This window comes from Gopherus evgoodei, chromosome 6 (assembly GCF_007399415.2).
Source record: "Gopherus evgoodei ecotype Sinaloan lineage chromosome 6, rGopEvg1_v1.p, whole genome shotgun sequence".
In the NCBI taxonomy this organism is placed as follows: domain Eukaryota; kingdom Metazoa; phylum Chordata; order Testudines; family Testudinidae; genus Gopherus; species Gopherus evgoodei.
In genome coordinates, this window is record NC_044327.1 from 44739729 (window position 1) to 44763111 (window position 23383).

Here is a 23383-nt window from a genome sequence, read left to right on the forward strand (position 1 = left end):
TAGCTGAGTTTTAACTTCCATTTAGCCTTCCCTTTTCCGGGGTGCTTATGTGTACTGAATTGTTAGAGAGCTTATTCCTTCAGTTTCCTACTTCCCTGGTCTTTCTCGCATGAACAGAGAGCAACAATACCTGAAGTCCAAAGGTGCAAACAATTCGATGTTTATTGGGGTGAACTTCCAGAAAACTTAAATCCAAGTTCCTTTTTCCTTATTTTCAAATCCCAACTTCCTGTTTCCCCTATTTTGTATAGTAATATTCTTAGCTATACCTTAATCAATCATTCTACTAACATTTACCTAACCAATCCGAACATATTGTAACATGATTAGCTAGCCAATTATATCCCACCACCTTAATTAGTTTACACCCAGCAAAATGATTATACAGCAGACACAAACAATCACAGAACCAGATGGAGACCATGCAAATAAACATAGCAAAGTGGGAACTGTAATGACAAAACAACACAGAAGTGAGGATTTCACAACTACATCTATACAGACATACAGGTTTCGCAGCTGTGTCTGTTGATAAGTGAGTTCTTACCAGACAGAAAACTATCACACTAACACTAAATTTCCTTTTACATCTTCTATGCTCTTCCCTTTCTCTGGAGGTGATAGATCGGATCACCTTCTTAACAGCCCCAGATTGCCTTATTTCAATATGGCTAGTTTGAAATGTGAGGATGTGACTGCACGCTTCCCAGGTCATGGCTGCCTCTTAGCCAAAGGCATTGGCCTAAGAACAGGGCCTCAGACTGTCACAGTGAGAGAAGGCCCTTACACAGATTCTTTCTTTTATACCTCTATAACTAGCTAAATGATTAACATATACCTAAATTCTTAAAGTGTAGGCCTTTACAGACAGGCTTGAATATCTATATCCTAACATGAATTACATAGTATATGCTGTATGCATAGTTCTGTAGAAAGGAAACCTCTATTTCTGACTCATTCTGCAAATATTTAAGGAACACAAATCAATGTTTTAATTTTTATTAAGTTATGAATAGTGTGTTGTGGAATTAAATGAGTAGGGCTGTTTCAGATGTGTGTTTTAGTTATAGCAAGCAATGGACAGATTTTTTTCATGCTGTAGCTTGAATGGTACTTACCCTCACCACTTCTTTAAAATTCTGTGGGGAATTTTGGAAAATATTTACAATAGTGTAAAAATTAATAATTTTGAACTTTGTATATGTATTACACGAATATGCAGCATTAAAGTAATTTTGATACACATGATTATGAAAACTCAAAAATAGCCTTAGAAATCAGAATAAATTAAGCAAAGGATTATTTCAGTATAAATTCTGTATTTGGCTTGTGTGCTTCTATGTAGAATTTGGCACTGGGTTCAAAGTGCATAGAAAATATTTTGTTTGGGAGAAAATAAACATCTTTTGATTGATTCTTTGCCTTTATGAGGTGGAAAGATATGTTAATTCCACAATGAGAAGGACTCTTTCCAGGCACTCTCAACTTCTGCAGATTCTAGGACTTCATTTGAGAAAATTAAGTTTCTAGGTTGTTGATAGTGAAACATACGTAATCAGAGTTAACAGTGATAAAATGTTTTCCTGTGTCTGCATGCAAACAGTTCTGTTACATCGGCCTGAGACCTTTGCAATGCTGAAGCAGAATTTTGTTAGTTTTAGCTGCTGCCATTCAGTATCCTGTGAGCAGTAGTGAGTTTGAAAAGAATCTAGTAACCTTCACTCTACATACACCTCTGCCCACCTTTATAGAAAGCCAGGAGGCTCTGAATGCAGGGAGGAATGGGCACTCAGCTTTATCAGACACCGACATTTGCCTAAACAGTCCAGGGACAGCACCCTGGGTCAGAATCCTAGTATTGTCCCTTTTCCCAACTGAAGATTTCTCATTGAATGGGTGTTGGCTATGGGTAAGAGCATGCCTCCAAATGTTTGACCTTTTGCCTAATAGCCTCTTGCTATTTAGGTGTCTGGTAAATTTCCTAAATCCTTTGTTGAAGGGTGATGAAAATGAAGGGGTGTGCATTGGTGGATGGGTGAAAAAGTGAGCAGGTTGTAGAGGAAATACAGGATTGAGGGAGATGAGGAGAGAATATAGGAGATAGGAAACATGATGTTGGAAGGAAGAGTGATAGGGAGTGAGAAAAGGAGAGGAAGAAAAGAGGAGAACACTGAAATTAACTTGGGGAGGAGTAGAAGGAGACCATGTTCTGTTATAGGAAAGAAACGGAACTGAAGCCAGACAGACGAAGTGTAACAAAGGTTGCATTTAAAAAAAAGAAAAGGTGAAAATTCAGTACAGTGTGTAATTTAAATTGTAAGGAGCCTGGCTTTTGGGAGGGGTTTAGCAACAACAGGTATTTTTCACTCTGGCAATAGGTATAGGTCTCAGATTAGCAGCTGTCACATAAAGCCTTGATAATATAAACTCCTCTTCAAACAGGAATTAATTCAGGGAAGTCCTACGGCCTTTATTATACAGGAGCTCAGACTAGATGATCAGTGGTCCCTTCTGGTTTTATAATCTCTGAATATCAGTAATCTGGTATGATGGTTAAGTAATTATTACTTCCAGTAATTTTACACATCTTTCACTTTCACAAAAAGAAAATAGTCTTCATCAGGAGTTCAGATAGCCGTAACATTGCTAATTATCCATTCAATGTTCATGAACTCTGAATTCTTGGAGAAGTGGAAACACCTCTAATATTTTGTTAGTTCAATATCTTGATAGACCTTTTAACTGCATGCTACGTCTTCCACAGTGTAATTTGAGTAACTGCTTCCAGGCATCTGTTTATCTGCAGTGTTTTAAAGTAGCGTTTTGTTTCATGAATAGTCCTCTGAGTGTTTGGTTTAGACAACCCATCTCTGCAGAGTAACAGTGGCTTTTCCTCAGTTTGCAGTCCATGCTGGAGGATCTGCTGGTTGCTACTGCTGATGGATTGCTCCACCTTATTCACTGGGATGGCATGACAAATGGAAGGAAGGCCATCAACCTATCTACAGTACCATTTTCTGTGGACCTGCAGTCTTCTCGAGGTACTTTCCCATCTCTGTCCCCATCCCCCCTTTATTGGTTAGCTACTATGGAAAAAATACCTTCTACACAAAAATCTAAGTCTCATAACCTTTTCTACCCTAACAACTGAAGAGGAGAGTTTTTTTCCTTCTGTAAATATAGATAATCTATCCTATTGTACTGAGATCCTGTTACATACAGAGAGAATACTTGAAAGATTGTAAACTCTGACTAGCAAAATGATTGACAGTTTTAACAATTGCTCTTGTTTCATCAGCAGGTTCGTTCTTGGGCTTTGAAGATATACACATTAGAGATATGGAATATTGTGCCACACTTGATGGGTTTGCTGCTGTTTTTAATGATGGCAGAGTTGGTTTCATTACCCCAATATCAAGTAGATTGATTGCTGAGGTACGGTTTACTTACTGCTCTTATGACACATTTTTTTCTTTGTAATAGTTTGTGTTTGTGACTGTTTTCCCCGGCTCTCAACATGAATTTTTCATTTTTAAATGAGTTCTTTGCATTCATCTGAATTCTTCAATATTAGCTGTAGAGCCACTTCCACTAACAAAACTGGTAATATGGACAAATAAAACTACTGTAGTCCATAAAAATCACTGGAATTAATAATTATTAGAGCAGGAAGTGTGGCCTTATGGGAAAGCACTGGACAGGATGCTAAGAGATCTAGGGGCAGATAGAGAACAGGTGAAAATTGTCATATTTCTCATTGTCGATGAAACTGTTACAATTTGTAACAGCTCAGGATCTGTAACTTCGTTTGTTTCCAGTTCTAGGGTTTTATTCCTGTTTCTGCCACTGGTTTCCTGCTATAAACAGGGAATAATAGAATGGGTGTTTTCCCCAGCTGTGCAATACCTCATTGGGCAGAATACCACCTCTTTTTGATTTAAGTGCTTTGAGAGATGCCTGTACTTTTTATAGCTATGATTTCTAATGTTTCTATTAGAGAATTATAATCTTTTCTGAGATGTTTTCTTCACTTTTTATTTAACCTACAAACTACCAATATAGGGAGAAATAATTATTTTCCTTAACATTCAGATATTTTGGGGCTTTTTGCCTATTTAATAATATATTCAACTTTGTTTTGTTAGATTTCCTTACTTGACTTTTTTATTCTCTAAGGAAGGCTTTTTCAGCTTCCTGGATTTTATATTGCTTACATTTTTAGTATTATCTAGAGCCATCAGTTTCAGTTTGGATTTGGTAATGCTTTTTACTTGCATGAATCCTTGCTTGGTACATTCTATTTTTTTCTGTAGTGCCATAAAAGCACATGGTTTATGATAAATGTTATAAACCTGTTTTACTTTGCTTAACCAGAGCTCTCATTAAATTAAAGCCCATAACCCAGATAATTTCACAGGCATTTTTACATGTCATGCCCCTAACTAAATTTTACAACAACCCGACAAAAATGGAGGAAGATGTCAGTTTTTGAGGCAAACTACGCTTGTTACATGGTTTTATAATTTGTCATTCCTGTAATTTAAAAGACAAACTTTCAGAACATATCAGTGCCTTTAAAAATATTCTGGGCTTTCCCAGTGTAGAAGTGTGATCTGTTTTATTAAGACCTGTGATAAAAGAATAGAGCTCTGACTTTGGATCTCTGTGTCAACATCCTCATTTTCTGAAGTGTCTCAATGCCTCCATTAAAATATGGAGAGCAACATTTTAAAAAAAGTTACAAAATATTGTGTTTTCAATTGGTAGAATTGTTCTTTTGCCATATTTCAAAGAAAAAGATATGCTTTGCTTCAAGCTAGCAAGCTATAGCATACATTTGAAAAGACATTTATCTGGACATAATTTCTATCTTGAAGAAGAGGACATCTTAATTTTTTTAATTCCTCTTGGCCCAATGCAGGAGTCCCTCCTCTAGTCTCATAGCACCTAATGTCTTCTATGGTCATTGGTCACATCTGTGAATTCAGTTGGAGATCCACGTATGGAGGGATGCAGATTGAGCCCACTTAGATGAATTAATGTGCTACGTAAATAACATCTCTTGAAGCCTCCCTTTTTTTTTCATTCCCCTTGCAGCAGCTCCGTGGTGTTTGGGCACAAGATGTTTTTGATGGAACTTGTGTGGCAGTAAATAACAAATACAGATTAATGGCATTTGGATGTGCCAAGTAAGTTCTATATTACTCTAAAGGTCTGATGGGAAAGGTTTGGGGTTTTTTAATGAAACATACACAGTTTCCTATATTTAGTACTACCTTGTAAGAGTACAAAGTTGCATTGTTGGAACTTGTAAACTAATGAATAGGTGTTCCATTGTAGGTAGAACTTTTTGCTCTGGCTTGTAAAGAAATGTCAAAATGTCTTAAATTACAATGTAATGAAGCAGTGTCCTACAAGTGAATTGTTTTTGCTAATTTTTTCTATAATAAAAATTAAGCTGCAAGCTTACTGGAGGATACCAGGGGCATATTACAAAGTAAACTCTCAAATATAAATACCTCAGTGATACAGACTAAATATGGGAAATGACACTGGTTATGATTTTTTTAATGTAATTTGCTATATAAATGTTTAAATTGGATTCTTTGTCACTTTAGTGAGACCCCAGGGTTCCCCATTTTCTCTGTTCCCACTCTATTCTCAGAAAATCGTTGTCCTGAGTTTAGTCTCATCAGAGCTTCCATTGAGATTTCTTGAGTGGCATGGCATGTTTTTATAACCTAGTGCACTGTGGTTATTGCTTTCTCCCTGCATCTTAAAAGCAAACATATTTTTACCAATATACTTTTTGAAGATAAAAATAGTACCTCGTATTTCTTGGATGAGATTTTTTTCTTTTATTTAAATGACTGAATTGCCTGTTTTGTTTTGTTTTTTACCTTTATCTGCTACAGTTTTAGAGTTTAGTAGAGTTGTAAACAATTTAAGTTAATTATGGATTAAAAAAATTATAAGCAATGATGGGACTGCACTTTGTTACTAACAATGGAAATACAAATATACAAATGAAAGCTATTTAGAGAATTTCTCCAACCTGATTTATTTTTAGCTATGTGACCTGTACTTCTAAAACTTGAAACAGATTATCCATGTAATAAAGTCAAGACAAGGTTTAGAGGGGACTTTCTACCATTTTTTTTAACATGCATCGATTCATTTTCATTGATTTTTGTTCCTCCCAACTAGAAAAAAACACCATGAAAAGATATAAATAGTGTACCATCCTACTGATCTATTTATTATCTGATCTTGTTAGATGCTCAGCATCCTGGACTGCCACTGAAGTGCTCAATTTTACATATGATAGGATAGTTTCAGTACAGTTTGTGTATATGCTATACTTTTTCTCCCAGTAAACATTGAATCATTTGAGAAGTACACCTTCTTTGATGGAAGGAAGTGACTTCACTGATGTGGTTCTTGCTTCTAGTTTTTTTTTTAGATATTAGTTTACATTTTTACATGGCTAACTATAAATACATTATTTCCTTTGCGGCACTACCACAGAGTAAAACTCTGAGCTGTGCAGCTAATGGACGTTAGGATGTACATGTAGCTCTCTGCAAACACTCCAAGATGAAACCGTATGCACTTTGCTTTTTCACATCTGAACTGCTTTTATGCTTTTTTTAATCAATATCAAACAATGCTGTTTAAAACTAAAGGGGTTTTACCACTCCTGTAGTTTTCCTATCATTTAAAGACATTTGTCTATTTTTCCTTCTATGCTTAACGTATAAATGCAACAATTTGTGTAAACAAACAAACAAACAAAAAAGTATGTGAGGGAAGAGGAGTCACTGCCAGTGAACTAGCAATTGTATTCTGTTTGAAACTGCCATTTTACTCAGACTTCATTTCCAATTTTAAAACTTTTTAAATAGGTTTCAGGAGCAGGCTTCTCAAACTAGCAGGATTGGTTTGGAATAAGATGTGCGTTTTTAAAATCAATAGGGCTAACATGTGACTAGAGAACACACATTACAGCCCCTATTGACAGAATACTCTGTTCTGTAGTATAGAATGTAAGCTGAGAAGAGATATTTAGCTAGGTGGGTGGGCACCTTTTACACTGAAAGTTGAAAATATCGAAACTCTCCGATATGCTAAACTACTGGTTCGCCCCTCCTTCTCCTCCTCCATTTCAGTTCTCCTTGTTGGGTATAAATTTGTCTCACCCATGGAGTAGCTATTTTCAGAGCAAATTATAAGAATTTAGGCCATCTGTGTTTTAGTCTTCCAATTATCTGTCTGCTTTTGGGCATATGTTTGTTTAAATACTTTTATATTCTTTTAGTTCTTCTCCTTTTTATGGATTTCTACTAATTTTATTTTATTTTATTTTATTTTTGAATAATAAAGCACCCTTTATATGCCACTGGGTAGTACAAAACAGACTTCTGGCATCAAATCAAAAGATCTTCCATAGGGAGCTTGTTTTGTTCAACCTAAAATACAAAGTGTTTAAATAAATCAAAAAAATATACTAAAGTCTAATACATTTGCTTAAGTAAAAAAAAAAAGATTTAATTGGCCAAATCTTTTAATTAAAAAAAAATTACTACAATTTGCATACCAACAGTCTTTGGAAGCAAGGACATGAAAAGTTAACTCACTCCCCATATTGTACATGGAATCCTTCTGGCTACCTCAGATTTCTAGCCAGAGGGCTAGGAATAGTAAAAAGCTATTGGACTAAAAGTTGTATTAAGTGAACTCCTCAAAGTGGGTGTGCTTGTCCTGGCTTGTTGCTCCAAAGCTCTGTAATAAAATTATTTTAGTAAAAAGGTATATGTAGCATACATTAAATAATAAAACTAATGTACTGTATAATAGCAATGTTTGTGTTCATTGTTAAAAAAAAAAAGTGTAAGTTTCCTTTGTAAATTAAAAAAAGCCAAAAACAAAAACAAAATAAATTAACTAAAAAAAAAAAAAAAGCTAATATGCTCAGGCTAAAGATAAGACACTGACTCCATTCAAGGACACTCCTCACAGTTAAGACTTGGCTAACAACCAAAAAAGGGGGAGAGGGGCTTAAATGTGCCCAAACAGCTATGAGATCTGCAAAACACTGCCAGGCACTAATAAAATGTGTTAGGTTTCTTTTCTCACAAGTAAAAAAGCGCTACCCAAAGACCCTAGCAGCCCTGCCGCTCCTTGGAACCAGAAAACTAAATCTATGTAAAGGTTCACCAACAAAAGACTGCTTTGGCTCCATGCTAAAAAGGCCCTTATTAAGTCCTGCTGACTACAAGCACCACTGTGACGTGCCAAAAACTGACTGCCTGGACCCATAATTCTCACTAAAAAAAAAAAAAAAAAGACCCCTCCACCTCGGGAGGATTCTCCTACTGATAATTAGCCTATTTCTCCTTCTGTGCGTTCTAAACAGCGCCCAAAAAAGTAAAGTGCTAGTAACCTCTCCCTTGTCCACTAATAGACCTACTGTGCCTTTACATTTTTCTAAAAAAATCAAAACCATTACAGGGTAATGTGCTGGTAACCTCTCCCCTGCAAAATGCTAAACCACAAGTTTAAAAAGAGAAGGAACACTCACTCCACTAAAATTGCCAGAGTCCAAAAATTCCTAAATAAAAAAGACATTACAAACTAACCCTGGTAAAAAACCAAAAAATTATATACTGGCAGAAAAAATTGTGGGACCCTGCTTAGGAATGCGGTATTAATTAAATTTTGGGGTTTATTCTACAGGCTGTGCCCTGTGTTCTAAATAAATCCTTCAGCAGGTATTGCTCTCCCTAATTGAATTTCTGCCACTGGAAATTTTACTTGTATTAAAACCATTCCAGTAATTAATAATATAACCTGTATCTTATTGCAATACATCCCTCCTATGCTTTTAATGTTAATGCCTCTTAAAAGTACCTAAAAATAATTAAAAAACAAATGTAATATAGTACTACACCAATAAAAAATAGTATTAAATATCACTAAGGCTAAAAAGGCATTGCAGTAAAATCTAGTAAGTTTAAAAATTCAGAATTTCCTAAATAACCAGCTAATGGCCATTCAAAGTAATCTTAAGCACCAGACTTGGCCCACTGCCCTTACAGACACATCAAAAGTACCATCTGATCTGTGGTCATAAAAACATATTTAAACACTTTCTAAGTGGAAGTGTGGACATTCACAATGCTCCTTCCAAGCATTTGGACCGGTTAGGGGGGTGTGGCCTCCCACCAGGACCGGTGCTAGGGGTTTGAGCACCCTAGGCGGACGGCAATTTCGCTGCCCCACGTGCTGGTGCCGCGGCTCTGGCGGAGCTGCCGCTGTCCTGCATGCGGACGGTCGGCTGCTCCCGCGGCTCCGGTGGAGCTGCTGCAGTCATGCCTGCGGAAGGTCCACCGGAGCCACGCGAGCAGCCGACCGTCCGCAGGCACCACTGCGGCAGGTCCACCGGAGCCGCCTGCCGCCCCATCCGGCAAAATGCCAGCCCACCAATAATTCTAGCGCCCGAGGCGATTGCCTAGCCCACCTAAATGAAAGCACCGGCCCTGGCTCCCACATACTGAATCCTGACGGGTCCAGGGGGAGGATGCATGTGGAACTAAATTATTCACTATAACATCTAAAAAAAATTAAAACACCTGGTATACCTAACTAATTTATAATCAGTGCCCCTAAAATAATACCTAACACTTTAAATCAAAATAAAAATCAATAAGCATTTTGGCTGTTAAAACCCCTACAGCTTCAGTAGATCCATAAACTAAAGCCAAAAAAAGTTGTCACTGTTCATAACATTTGCTGGAAGGGTAAAAAACAAAAAACTATCCTAACAAAATACTTACTTTTTCAAGCTAATAATAGCTGTGTGTATGTTAAAACCACCACATTGCAGAATATACATTTTCATCTCATTACCACTGCTGGCAATCATATTGTTTATTGGCCTGCAAATAAAATGTTGCAAGTAGCGCTAAGTTTCCAAATACCCTTTAATTGGACCAGTTTAATATCTAATCAATTTCAAAATTTGCTTTCATTGTTACCAGAGGTTCAAAAAATCTCTAAAATACAAGGGCAAATTCACATGCTTCAAAATATATATCAAGTTAAAAAGTATGCCTTTTATACAGTTTATAAAGTACTTATTTTATGTACTAAATATAATATATGGTGCTTTATACCTAAAACTTCACAACAACCCCATCATATTATTGCTATAAAAATATTATTGCTTGTATTGTTGTTAGCTTAAAATTGTTATAAAAACCGTAATAATAGTAATACCTTTCATGTCCATGCTAATCATGCATTGTCATTGCATCCAATCAAAACCCCTAAAGTTAAAACATCTAATATAAAATCTAAAATCCATAGCTTAATGCAAATAAAAATTTAAAAAGATGTTATACCAAAAATTACAAATAAATAAATAAGACACTAACAAAAATTTATAAAAAATCTTAATGCATAAGTCTTTGTTAGCCAAAGTTAGGCTAGCTGTAACCCTAATAATGCAAAATTTGTAGAAGCAAGGATTGTGTGAGGCGAGCGAAAAAGAACTACGTAAGAAGTTGTTCTAACCTTATGTAAATAATATGTAAATAAACTAGTGTCTCTTAAATTAAAAAAAAACAAAATATCAAAATAACCTATGTATAAACAAAATGCTGCTGTTGTTTTCCCATGCTGTGTCTCTTAATCACACCTTTAGTTTTAAAAACCTTCTCCCAGACCTTGGGTCATAATTTACTAGCCTCTTCCGTACAATTGTTAAATAAATTATTTTCTTTCTGTTTTTCCTATGTGTTGTTTAAGTAGTAATGCAATATGCGAAATGTCTGTGTAATACTGTAACCAAAAGCTCTGCTGTCCGTAAAAACACCCAGTACCTGTCTCTTCAGTTTAATCGTAAATTACGTAACAGGCCTGACAATCTGGGCCAGATTGTCAGGCCCAAAGGAGAGACTGTAAACCTTACTGGTAGCCCCCCTTAATAGCTTACAAGCAGCCAGCAGGGGGATGCAGAAGCCTCACATATACAATAACCAAAACTTTTAAACTATCTCTTTTCTTCTGCCTCAAAGCAGAGAGAACTTGCTTCAAACTAATCTTTACTAAACAAATAACAAAACCGCAAAGTTTAACACCTAACAGTCAAATGTTAACACGCAAGGGTCTTTATACTAAAGTACAAGGCTCTCCTTTTTTCTGCAAAATAAAGCATCTTTTCCTTATCCCTGTCAGGCTGTTATTAGCTCTCAGCTAAGCAAACTCGATATTTCGGTAACACTTTATATGCCACTGGGTAGTACAAAACAGACTTCTGGCATCAAATCAAAAGATCTTCCATGGGGATTATTATGAACTTGGAATCCATGTAAACATTTACAATGTAGAGAATGTTTTCATTGATCCAAATAGTATTCAGTGCAGTGGTAGTTTCATAAATCTGTCTTGAGTCCTACATTTCATGTGTTAAATGTTGACTGATGGAGCGTATCATTCAATCTGCAAGAAACATTTTAATCCTAAATATCAAGAACTTTTAGTATTAACAGACATGAATATTTTACTAGTTTAATAGCAATTTAAAAATCTCTCATGTTTAATTGTATAATTTCTGCTTTATGATAAGAATGTAACCTGTTAAATATGGTGTAAACTTGAAACTGCCTCTTTTATCTGCTTTTAAATGCATTGGTGTTTAAATTATGAGTCAGGCACTTTTATGAACTGAGGGTCCCTTTTATACAATCTAAATACCAGTTTTTACATGTTGTAACAGTTACTTAGGTTTTTAAAAGTGTTTGTTTGAGCATAAAATGTGTCTCATCTCTTCCAGTGGCTCTGTGCAAGTTTATACAATAGATAACTCCACGGGAGCCATGCAGTTGTCTCATAAGTTGGAGCTGACACCAAAACAATATCCTGGTGAGCTCATATATGCTAACTTTCTTACCAGAGTTTGCAGTTGTGTTTTATGAAGATCATGCTGATTTTATGGAACATGTAAAATTGTGTGAATGTCATGATTTCTTGTAAATATTCTGAAAACACAACGTAATGTTTAATAATTGTAACTATCTTTATGCTATGATTTCCAAATACACACAATTTAAAATAGAACATTGATTTTTGTCACAGTGATTTGAAAAAAACCTCATTTTGTTCTTGCTTGTTTTGAATCCACATACTATTGCATTTTTCAGGAATTAAAGAATATTGCATATACTATCCAATGCTAGTAAACATGTTGGTTATTTATGGTAACAAGTTTGTTTTATTAGTATGCTTTTACGTGTGTGTGCTTATGTTGGTCTCTTGGGTGCTTTTAATTGACTGATTTGGATATAGTTGTCTTGTGAAATAAGTCAAAAGTTTGCAAATGAGGTGTGGATCTCTTATTTAATAGCTTACTTTAGTAAGATTTAGATAGGAATGCTTTAGTATTTTCCTTTTAAAAGATGTAAATCTTGGTATTTTACACATTACTTTATTAGGTTTTCAGTCCCTCTGCTGGCCAAGTGAGAAATAATATTGGACTAATTGTAGTAGAAAAGTTACGTTCTGTTTTTAGGTCTTCCTTAATTCCTCTCTATGCATAGTCTGTACAACAGCACAAGGTAATACACTAGATGACTACATAATACAGAACCTGAACAATACCAAACTCTAGTCTTGCTTGACCGCTGTATTTGGATGTTGACTTTGAATACAAGATTCAGATTTCCCTTCCCTCTTTCTCCTTTGATATAAATGCAGAACAAAACCCTCTTTTCCATTGCTACTCTGATATATTGTAAGCGGGACATGAAGTATTCTTTGTCAAAATGTGTAGTGAGTAAATCAAGTGGTAAGAATTTGCATAGTGGACTTAAGACAATTCATATTTCTGTGTAGTTCTATAGAAAACCGCAGGATCTCCCAAATTCTAGCAAAAAGTGCTCCAGGAATCCAGTGCACTTTAGTTGACTGCTCTGCAATGTTCCTTGAACGTTAGAGACAGTAATTTTCCTCACAGTAGGCATAATAAATATGATCGGACCTGGTGGGGAGGGATAGTTGAAGAGGTAAATATGCATGCCTTATGATTTTTACCGGTTCTAGTACAAATGTTTCAAGAACATGTCATACGTGTGAAGATATGAACCTTGTAATGCTGCCAAGGTCAGTGGAGACCAAGGATGATCTAATGAGTTAAGTGCTGATTGTATAAGCTAAAGATACCTAAGGGCAGCTGTAAAGTCTTAGCTTTCCAAGATATTCTTTTCAGAATGTAGGGAATTATAAATATATTCCCTTTTGAGTAGGTGTATTTCCACCCCTCATATACTTCAATAGAGATCAAAGATCAAATCTTGAGGAAGAATTCATATTGTGTTGTTCATATCATCTTTTTCATTCCTTTTTGACATGCTGAGATTTGTGAAGCCGAAAAGGATTCTAACTCAGCAAATCAGTCTTAGCTTTCCAAGATATTCTTTTCAGAATGTAGGGAATTATAAATATATTCCCTTTTGAGTAGGTGTATTTTCACCCCTCATATACTTCAATAGAGATCAAAGATCAAATCTTGAGGAAGAATTCATATTGTGTTGTTCATATCATCTTTTTCATTCCTTTTTGACATGCTGAGATTTGTGAAGCCGAAAAGGATTCTAACTCAGCAAATCAGAAAAATAACAAAACATTCTTGTATTTAATACAAAACTCTGTGCACAACATGGTAAAAGCAGCTAAATCATTATTTTGAAGCTTTTCATGTATGTTTTCCTGTCTGTTTTAACAGATATTTGGAACAAAACAGGACCTGTAAAACTGATGAGGTGGTCTCCTGATAACTGTGTTGTTATGGTTACCTGGGAATGTGGAGGCTTGTCCTTATGGAGTGTTTTTGGTGCCCAGCTTATCTGTACTTTGGGAGGAGATTTTGCGTGAGTAAATATCAGCTAGTTACAAGAAGGATGTACCTTGAAAAAGAATCTCTGCATTCTTTCGTATTTGACTTCTCAATCACTGGACAATTCTTTAAATATTGATTAGTAGTTTTAGATTTCCTCAAGCTATTTTGTGCTTTCCTAGAGGCCAGAAAACACTGACCCAATTTAAGCAAGGAGGAAGGTTTGAAAATAACAGTACTGCCTTTTTTGAGGTAGTCTTTGTGGCCAGCAAAGCTCATCACCCTAAAGAAAAACTATAAGGAAAATATTAACATCCCCTTTACTTCTGTAAATGGCATGCTACATTTTAAGAGCATCCAGTGTAACCAAAAACAAGAACTTAGAGAGCTCTTGCATTACAAACAAGTGGCAGTGGCATTGCATGTAAGCAGTAGCATGAATCAAATAGACCATATGGCTTGAGCCTTGAGTAAAAATATAAATACTAAGACAATGCTGACATAGCAAGATTTTTTTTTTTAAACTGTGAATCAGTTTAGTTTCAAGTCAAACTTATTGTGTTCTATTTTAGTTATCTGTCTGATGGTACCAAAAAAGACCCTCTAAAAATCAGCTCTATGGTAAGTACAACTGTAAATAGCAACACAGTAAGAAGTCTAGTTGAGTCTCATTTATATACTTTTTATTAGAAAAAAAAATTCAGGTAACCTACACTGTTTTTTCAGTAAATTTGACAAGTAGCTATACTGTTTCATTTTGTGTTTAACAACAAAACAACAAAAAAAAAACCCACACAATTGTTCTGTTTGTCTTAAAGTAATTACTGGGCGTGTGTTGGTATGCATGCTTAACAATAAGGGTAAGGCTTTATTTTGGTATTGCTCTTAATTAAGGATGAGTAAGATAAACCAGAGAGCTCATCTAGTTAACTTTTCTATTTCATGCAACTTGGAACAATAAATAAGCCTCTCTACCTCAGAATACCTTGAAACTGAAAACTTCATGGCTATAACTTTAATTTTTCCCTTAAAGCTCTTTACAAAACTGTTTGACCTTTTGTTTTAACACAAACAGAAATTAAAACTATAGAGCAGTTAAAACAATTCTTGATGTATCTGTGTTGTGAATTGGTCTGAAATTCTGCAAGTCTGAGTCAAACATTTGTAAAAAGAAAAGAGATAATGAAATAGCAAGGCTCTCCTCTCCACTAACTGTGGAACATCTTGTACAGTTTAACTGAAGTATTGAGTTATGTTTGAAGTCTTAACACCATCAAAATTCATATTCCATTTTGTAAGTAGCTTTGGAATATGTACCACAAAATGCTTGGGGAGGAGGATGACTTGTGGTTGAGGCGCAGGCCTGGGACATGGGAGACATGGGTTCACTTCCCTGCTCTGCCATGTGGGATCTTGGGCAAGTCACTTAGCCTCTCTCTACCTCATTCCCATCTATAAAATGGGAGTCCTAGAGAGGAGACCAGCACCATAAGGATGAAAATCGCCCATTGAAAATTCATAAAAATGCTATCCCTGCAACTGAGTTGGTCATGGGATATGTGCAGACATCACAAAATGGTATAAATGTCTATATATTGTTAGGAGGGGATGACATACTAGTTGGGTTTTCTGAAAGTCTAGGATAAAATCCTGAAGTCAATGGGAGTTGTCATTGATTCTGTGGGGGGCGGGCAGGATTTTATCGTTAGTTTTGTGGTGTTTTATTAGGGATTTAAACCAGTGGGCTAAACAGGATTTTGGGTATGAAGCCTTTAACCTGTGAACTTCTTTAATTTGTTTCTGTTTAGCAAATGTTACATATATACTTGTCCTTTGAAGTTCTAACTACAGATTACTAATAGGAATATAGAACTTAGATGTATAGATCTTTTCCATGTCTGAGTCCATCCCCTGCCAGTGGAGGTGATAATCCCCTGACAAAGATCATATCACATATATATATTTTAGAATTCATAATGGTACATCTTGGAAATGCGTTGCTTCAAAAGGACCCAACATAACTGGTGCCGAAGATGCCTTTCGGAGCAATGGGGCAGTGCGGTCCTAAGACAGATTTTTGCAGACTAATGGTTAAGCTAAGTGGGATGCTTATGCAAGAGATACTTTGTTAATTTTAATATTGGTACCATTATTGGTACTGTTGTTGGTAAGGTGCCCATTTTTTAAAAAAGCATTTCAGAGTTTGAGAGTGGTTAAAGTGAAGATAAACATTTGTTTCTCCAAAGGTATCTATCTGTAACAGATTTCCAGTCTTGGGTTCGTGCTTCCTAGCATGACGCATGGAAGAAAACCCCAATTGCTTAGTGTTAAAGCCACTGGGTCCTGCAGGTTTTTTCATGCACTATCTCTGCAGTGAAACCACAGCAGTTCTTAGCACTGCCAACCAACTGTTCCTTTGTTACTACAGATAATGGGAGATCTTCCATTGGCTGATTGGTGTGATGTGCCTTCTGTCCAGGCACATGTTTATAATTAATTTGGGCAATGAAAATGTCCAGTCATCTGTATAGCGTTTCTGCTGTCTCCTGCAGAACATTTGAAGTCTGCTTGTATTTTAAATGCAAATAATTAGCATTAATGCAGCATTCAGGTCGAGAAATTTAACACAAGAGCCTAGAAACAATAAAGAAAGATTGCTCTGCAAACATTAATCACTGTCTACATTATGTATGCTTTATCATAAAAACTGATAGATGGATCTATAGGAAGGTTTACTTTTAACAAAAAAAAAAACACCAATCAAATGCTGGTGGTGACTGTCCAATTATTGACTTTGTCATGGTATGTTCCTATGCTGTCTGCTTTTCAGTTGCCTCTTGCAGTGCCATTTTTTAATATTTACTTTTCTAGAAATGCTTTTAGTGCTTTTGAAAGACTCGATCTGTTACAAGTAATACTGTATACAAAATAAAATTACTTTATGAATTATATATTCATAGATCACAGGAATAAGTTTAACAGATCATTCACCCACATACTTCCTCTAAAAGTTATAATTTATGGGTGCTTTAATCTTTTTTTTTCCAAATTCTATATTCTCTAGCTTTTGCATAGAGAAGAATTTAAACTGGGCACTAAAGTGTTTTCCCTGCCAGGAGTAGCTATGCTATATCAACTGGAGCTGCTGACTTGAAAACTGCAAGCTATGGGAGTTCCCTGCCAGTCTTGTGGCTGGCCCAAGACCCTGGGTGATCTGTATAAAGGGAGTTCCTGTATGTTTTGTTTTTCTGACCGTCTACATCAATTAAATGATATGTATTTTATGTTTTGCATGTGTTCAGAGCTGGGGTTCAGAAGGCTATCACCTATGGGTGATCGATGGGAATTGTTCTCTGAATGCAGGGTGTGATATAGATACCAAGAACGAAGCTCATCAACTTGGTATTCTGCAATTTCAGTTCATCAAGAGTGCGCTCACTGCTAACACTTGCATGGTACGTGTCTAAAATAGTAAGATCTATCTATGAAGATTGTCCCCAGTTTTCAGATAACCTTTATAAGGTGAAGCCTGATGTGTTTTCTAATAAATTGTCATGTTTGTGTATATTTCTCTTGCCTTACGTGTGTCTTTCTATTTAATCAAAATCGGCTTTTGAAATAGGAGCTATTTTGAAAATACTGCTGTATATGATCATCATCTGTTTGCTATCTCTGCAGTATATTATTGGTGCTTCAAAGATGGGAAAAACTGCCTTAAATCATATTTTTCTTACTGTTGGTTTAAGTTGCACTGTGTGAAATGAAGTGTTCTGTGTTTATTTTGTTTTCTGTGCAGTAACATCATTTTTTCTTTTTAAATATAGAGTAACCAGGAGCAGGTCCTCCTGCAAGGAGAAGATCGCTTGTATTTGAACTGTGGGGATGCAACACAGGCCCAGAATCCCAGAAGTGCTTCAGCACGCTCTGATCATAAGCCCATCAGGGAAAGGGGCCCATTTTTGGAGGGCAGTTTAGATTCTCAGGGTTTAAGCACTTTATTAGGACACAGGCATTGGCATGTTGTACAGGTAATTCTCCATTTGTTACTCAAATAGTATTTTTGCACTTACTTGCTATTACCTGAACCTGGTGGCGTCTGTGTTTCTTTTTATCCCTTCTGCAAGTATTGTATTTGTCATATAGTTGCCCTTCTGTTTCCTATTGCTTGCTCCCACGGTACAGCTTATTATTCCCCGAGGGTGAAAAGAATTCTGGCTGGCCTTTTTTCCTCCAGCTGTGGATTCGCATCCTAGCCAATCAAGGGCTTAAAATGCCTTTCTGACCTCATGAGAGAGAGCTGGTTTTTCCCCACATATAAATTCTTTCCTCCTGCCCTGAAGGAGCATTGGGGATGTTGTAGGTACAAAATACTCTGTAGAATATATGAAGTTTCTAATGCCCATGTAGACAGATTTAAAGATTTTCTGCTGTAGACAGCGTCAGGGTTTTGGCAATACATGCAAACTGTTTAGATGAGGAGCTGAAATCACTTTATAGTATCATAGCTTGCAAGAAGCTGTTTCCAGAAGGTGTTAGGTCCAAAGCCCATCAGGATTACTCATTCCAGCAGTGAGGAACAATTTAGATAATTTTGAATCCATAATTTTAGACAGTTTATAGCTTACATATCTGCTTTATAGATTTCACTAAAACTGAGGATGACACTTTAGTAAAATTGACATGATTTAACTTATTGTATGTGCAGTGTCTACACTCCTCACATCTTTCCTTGCTTTTTAGCTTTTTATGACTAATTACAGTCATTAACGCATGATGTTTTACAAACTGATGCCTTTTCAAACAAATAATCTGCAGAACCTGGAGAGTGTTTATGTGGGTTTCTAATCTGACTCTAACTTAGAATGTATCTGCTTGCCTTTAATGAAAACGACCTCATCTAGGGAAGCAGTTTCATTTGAATTATGGTGTCTGATGGTTTAGTTGCTCATATGATAAGAGCAGTAGCGCCAGTCAGACTGTCCTAACAGACTTTGCACAGAGGAATTTGGTTCCACCTCTTCTGTTTCTCCACTGCACTCAGAAATGAAAAGGAATGTTACACTGTAGAAAAACAGGTCTCAGCCTAGATTGGTGTTTAAATAGGCCTTTACACACAGGTAATAGGAGGAATACTCAGACAACTGCTGTCTTCACCCCCATTGGCCTAGTTTATCTGCTGAGGCATAATTGCCAGTTAGTAATGAGTAGTAAGAGTGTAAGGAAGACCAGACAGCATATTTGATATTAGAGAAATGGATCCAACTGCCAAAAATCTCTTTAACTGGTTTAACTTGTTACAAAAATACAGGCCGTGAATCCTTTCAAGGATTCAGTGATCTTATCTGGTGCCTCAACCAATACATTTTTCTCTTGCCTAAACTCATCCAAGTTGAACATTTACAGGATAAAAGTTTACTTGAAGTACTGTGTCCCAGGGCCGCCTGGGGAAGGGCAAGTGGGACAATTTGCCCCGGGCCCCGCAGGGGTCCCCACAGGAATATAGTAGTCTATAGTATTGCAACTTTTTTTAATGGAAGGAGCCCCCGAAATTGCTTTGCCTCAGGCCCCCTCAATCCTCTGGGCAGCTCTACTGTGTCCTGCAAAATAGCTTTGATTGGTTTCTGTTTAAAGAGCTACTATATCTTCTTACGGACAGTAAAAATTTGATAAGACTTTGGATCATTCAGGTAACAGAATACTAAGAAGTAAACTCTCTATCTGGAAATACTAAGAAGTAAACTCTCTATCTGGAAAGAAGCTGGAGGCTTTTATAAATTGCTTGCATCGAGTCTTTTAGCTTTTGCGTTGTTGGTTGTTATCAATTCAGTATCTTCCTAAGTTCACCCTTTTTCTCATTTCAGTGCTAGCCACTTTCCAAAACCCTTGGACTTTCATGTCAAAAGAATCAAAAGTTAAAATCTAACTCTGAAAGACTTGTTCCCTGAAATTTATAATTTACCTCAAACCTAGGTTGAGGCTGTTGTTGTCTTGTGAAATGTTTACCTGATGGGTTGCAGTGAACATCCTAAATTTTTCTGAAATTATGGTTAATATCCTTATAAATTGCAGATCGGAATGGGGAATGATGAGAAGACTTCCAAGTAGAATAATTTGAGTTTTAGCAAAAAAAATTGATATTGCATAGTGAATCTCATTTTGTCTGTGGCAGAAGTTAAAGCCAATTTAAAACAGCTAGGTAACTAACCAAGAAATGTAATTCATTGAAACCATAAACCAAACTACAGATATTTCAGACAACTGTATTAGAGAACAAAATCCTTCCCTTCCTTATAGCCATAGTTCTAGTTAATCTTCTTGCCACTAGTTTGCTATGCTGCAGTTTGTATACAGACTAATGGAATTTTACCATGTTAATTTTATGAGAAGAACATAACTTAATTTATTTTCAATTTATCAGTACAGTGATCTGTATTATATACATATATATTTTTTTTTTTTAGATTCACAGTACATATCTAGAGAGCAACTGGCCTATAAGGGTGAGTTACTTAAAAATAGGTTGGTGCTTGATGAAAAATGCAAGCATTAGGTTTTTATAATTGTTCTTGTTATAGGGTGAGATTGCCACTGTATTAAATCAAAGCAATTTATGTATTTAAAAGAAAAATGTCATTTATTTAAAAGTATGGTGGAGAACGTTAGTGCAGACAATTTTCAGGTTCAGTTGAGTATATTAATATTGCTAAAGTATTGATCATCTTGAGCAGAAGTATGCAATTTTTGAAAGATTTCTGAACAATAGTTTTTTTTTTCCCCCTAATTTTTGTCTGAACAGTTTTCAGCCATTGACAAACTGGGGCAGAATGTAGCTGTTGTTGGCAAGTTTGGTTTTGCACATTATTCTTTACTCACCAAAAAATGGAAGTTGTTTGGGAATATTACCCAGGTGAGTGCTGACTAGTTTTATAAGCTTGTGTGCCATTTTAACCAGATTTATTATAATCACAATATTTTGAACATATTTTTTCAAATGAATTTCTCGAAGACAGAAGAACTTGGCTTTGTTGAATAGCTTTTGATGATCTCACATAAATCTGACAACCCTTGAAGACTTATTTTAAAAAAAGTAATTTCATACCTAATTAAGATTGTCCTATTCATAGTGATACTGTTTTTTGTGTCATCTACAAGAGATTTTTTTATATGTAGTCTGTTGAAGGCTTATATATGTATTAAGTGTGTGTATAATTCTCTATGTATTTATTTTTGTATGTGTAAATTATGTGATTTGTGGAAACTTGTAAGCAGCTTATAACCTTTCTGACTTGTTTGATCTTTCATTTTATTTTAAGGAGCAAAATATGATCGTAACAGGTGGCATAGCCTGGTGGAATGATTTCATTGTTCTTGCATGTTATAATTTAAGTGACCGCCAAGAAGAGGTAAGGCATTCGTTTCTTCAAGCAAGCTATTCAGTTGCTATCTTATTTTTAAATATTAGTCATGTTCAAAATTAATTTTATGAACAGGAAAAAACAAACATAGAACTGTAGGAATCTCAGCTAATATAGGTTCCTTTCCTTCAACCCTTCATGTTTGAAGCATTTTGATTCTGCCTGCATCAATACCTCTTAACTAATCATTTGTGGTAAAGTTGTCCATTGACATTAAAAGCCATTTTCATGTTAAGACAACATAAGAATATGTTCATCTTCCTTAGAAATGTGATATAATTTTGAATGCTGGCAGAAAGGTTTTTGTGTTTTCTAAATATTAGGGCTGTTGATTAATCGCAGTTAACTCATGCGATTTAACTAAAAAATAATCACAATTAAAAAATTTAATCGTGATTAATTTCAGTTTTAATTGCACTGCTAAAGGGTAGAATACCAATTGAAATGTATTAAATATTTTGGATGTTTTTACATGTATTCTGTGTTGTAATTGACATCAAAGTATATATTTTCGATTACAAATATTTGCACTGTAAAAGTGATAAAGAAATAGTATTTTTGAATTCACCTCATATAAATACTATAATGCAATCTTTGTCCTGAAAGTTCAACTTAGATGTAGGTTTTTTGTTACATAACTGTACTCAGAAACAAAACAATATAAAACTTCAGAGCCTACAAGTCCTCAGTCCTACTTCTTGATTAGCCAATCGCTAAGACAAACAAGTTTGTTTACATTTAAAGGAGATAATGCTGCCCGCTTTACATTGTCATCAGAAAGCAGGAACAGACATTTGCATGGGACTTCTGTAGCAGGCATTGCAAGTTATTTACATGCCAGATATGCTTAACATTCGTATGCCCTTCCATACTTTGGCCACCATTCCAGAGGACAAGCTTCCATGCTCATGACAATTGTTTTGGGGGGGAGGGGGGAAAGCTTTAATTAAATTTGTGACTGAACTCCTTGGGGCAGAATTGTATGTCCCCTGCTCTTTTACACTCACATTCTGTTGTATATTTCATGTTATAGCAGTCTCTGATGACCCAGCACCTGCTGTTAGTTTTAATAACCCTTTCACTGCAGATTTGACAAAACGCAAAGAAGGTACCAGTGTGAGATATCTAAAGATAGCTACAGTATTCGACCCAGGGTTAACGAATCTGAAGTGCCTTCCAAAATCTGAGGGGGGCAAGGTATGGAGCATGCTTTGAGAAGTCTTAAAAGAGCAACATTCCGATGTGGAAACTACAGAAGCTGAACCACCAAAAAAGAAAATCAACTTTCTACTGGTGACATCTGACTCAGATAATGAAAATGAACTTGCATCAATCCTCACTGCTTTGGATTGTCATCGAGCAGAACCCATCGTCAGCATGGATGCATGTCCCTTGGGATGTTGGTTGAAGCATGAACGGACATGTGAATCTTTAGCATATCTGGCACATAAATATCTTCTGACACCGTCTACAACAGTGCCATATGATTGCCTGTTCTCACTTTCAGGTGACATTGTAAACAAGAAGCAGGCATCATGATCTGCAAATGTAAACAAACTTGTTGGTCTGAGCAATTGGCTGAACAAGAAGTCGGACTGAGTGGACGTGCAGAGTCTAAAATTTTATGTTTTAGTTTTGAATGCAGTTTTTGTACATAATTCTACATTTGTAAGTTCAACTTGCCTGATAAAGAGGTTGCACTACAGTACTTGTTCTAGGGGAACTGAAAAATACTATTTCTTTTGTTGTTTTTACAGTGCAAATACTTGTAGTCAAAAATAAATGTAAAGTGAGCATTGCACACTTTGTATTCTTTGTTGTAATTGAAATCAATGTATTTGAAAATGTAGAAAACATCCAAAATATTTAAATAAATGATATTCTATTATTTAGCAATGTGATTTATCACACAATTAATTTTTTTAATCACTTGACAGCCCTACTAAATATAGAGGAATGTTTGGGGGAATGTTGTATAACTCTTCAGTTGGTGGGGGGAGTGGTTAGGGAAAGAGGCTCAGTGTGAATGGGAATTTGGATGAACATTTGAGGAAGGTAAAAACTTTCCTTCGTT

General features: G+C 35.8%; 1 protein-coding gene across 3 annotated transcripts in view; it reads left to right on the forward strand.

Annotated features, from left to right (window-relative positions):
- RIC1 (RIC1 homolog, RAB6A GEF complex partner 1) overlaps positions 1–23383 on the forward strand; it is an 83558-nt gene that overhangs the window by 39528 nt on the left and 20647 nt on the right. For 2 of the 3 annotated variants that reach the window (XM_030567872.1, XM_030567874.1), the window contains 11 exons: positions 2899–3041; positions 3299–3435; positions 5098–5189; positions 11837–11925; positions 13784–13928; positions 14467–14515; positions 17197–17349; positions 17719–17922; positions 20356–20394; positions 20691–20801; positions 21208–21297. In XM_030567872.1, coding sequence (XP_030423732.1) covers positions 2899–3041; positions 3299–3435; positions 5098–5189; positions 11837–11925; positions 13784–13928; positions 14467–14515; positions 17197–17349; positions 17719–17922; positions 20356–20394; positions 20691–20801; positions 21208–21297 — 1252 coding nt within the window. The remainder of the gene's footprint in view (positions 1–2898; positions 3042–3298; positions 3436–5097; positions 5190–11836; positions 11926–13783; positions 13929–14466; positions 14516–17196; positions 17350–17718; positions 17923–20355; positions 20395–20690; positions 20802–21207; positions 21298–23383) is intronic. The other variant, XM_030567873.1, reaches the window with a different exon arrangement.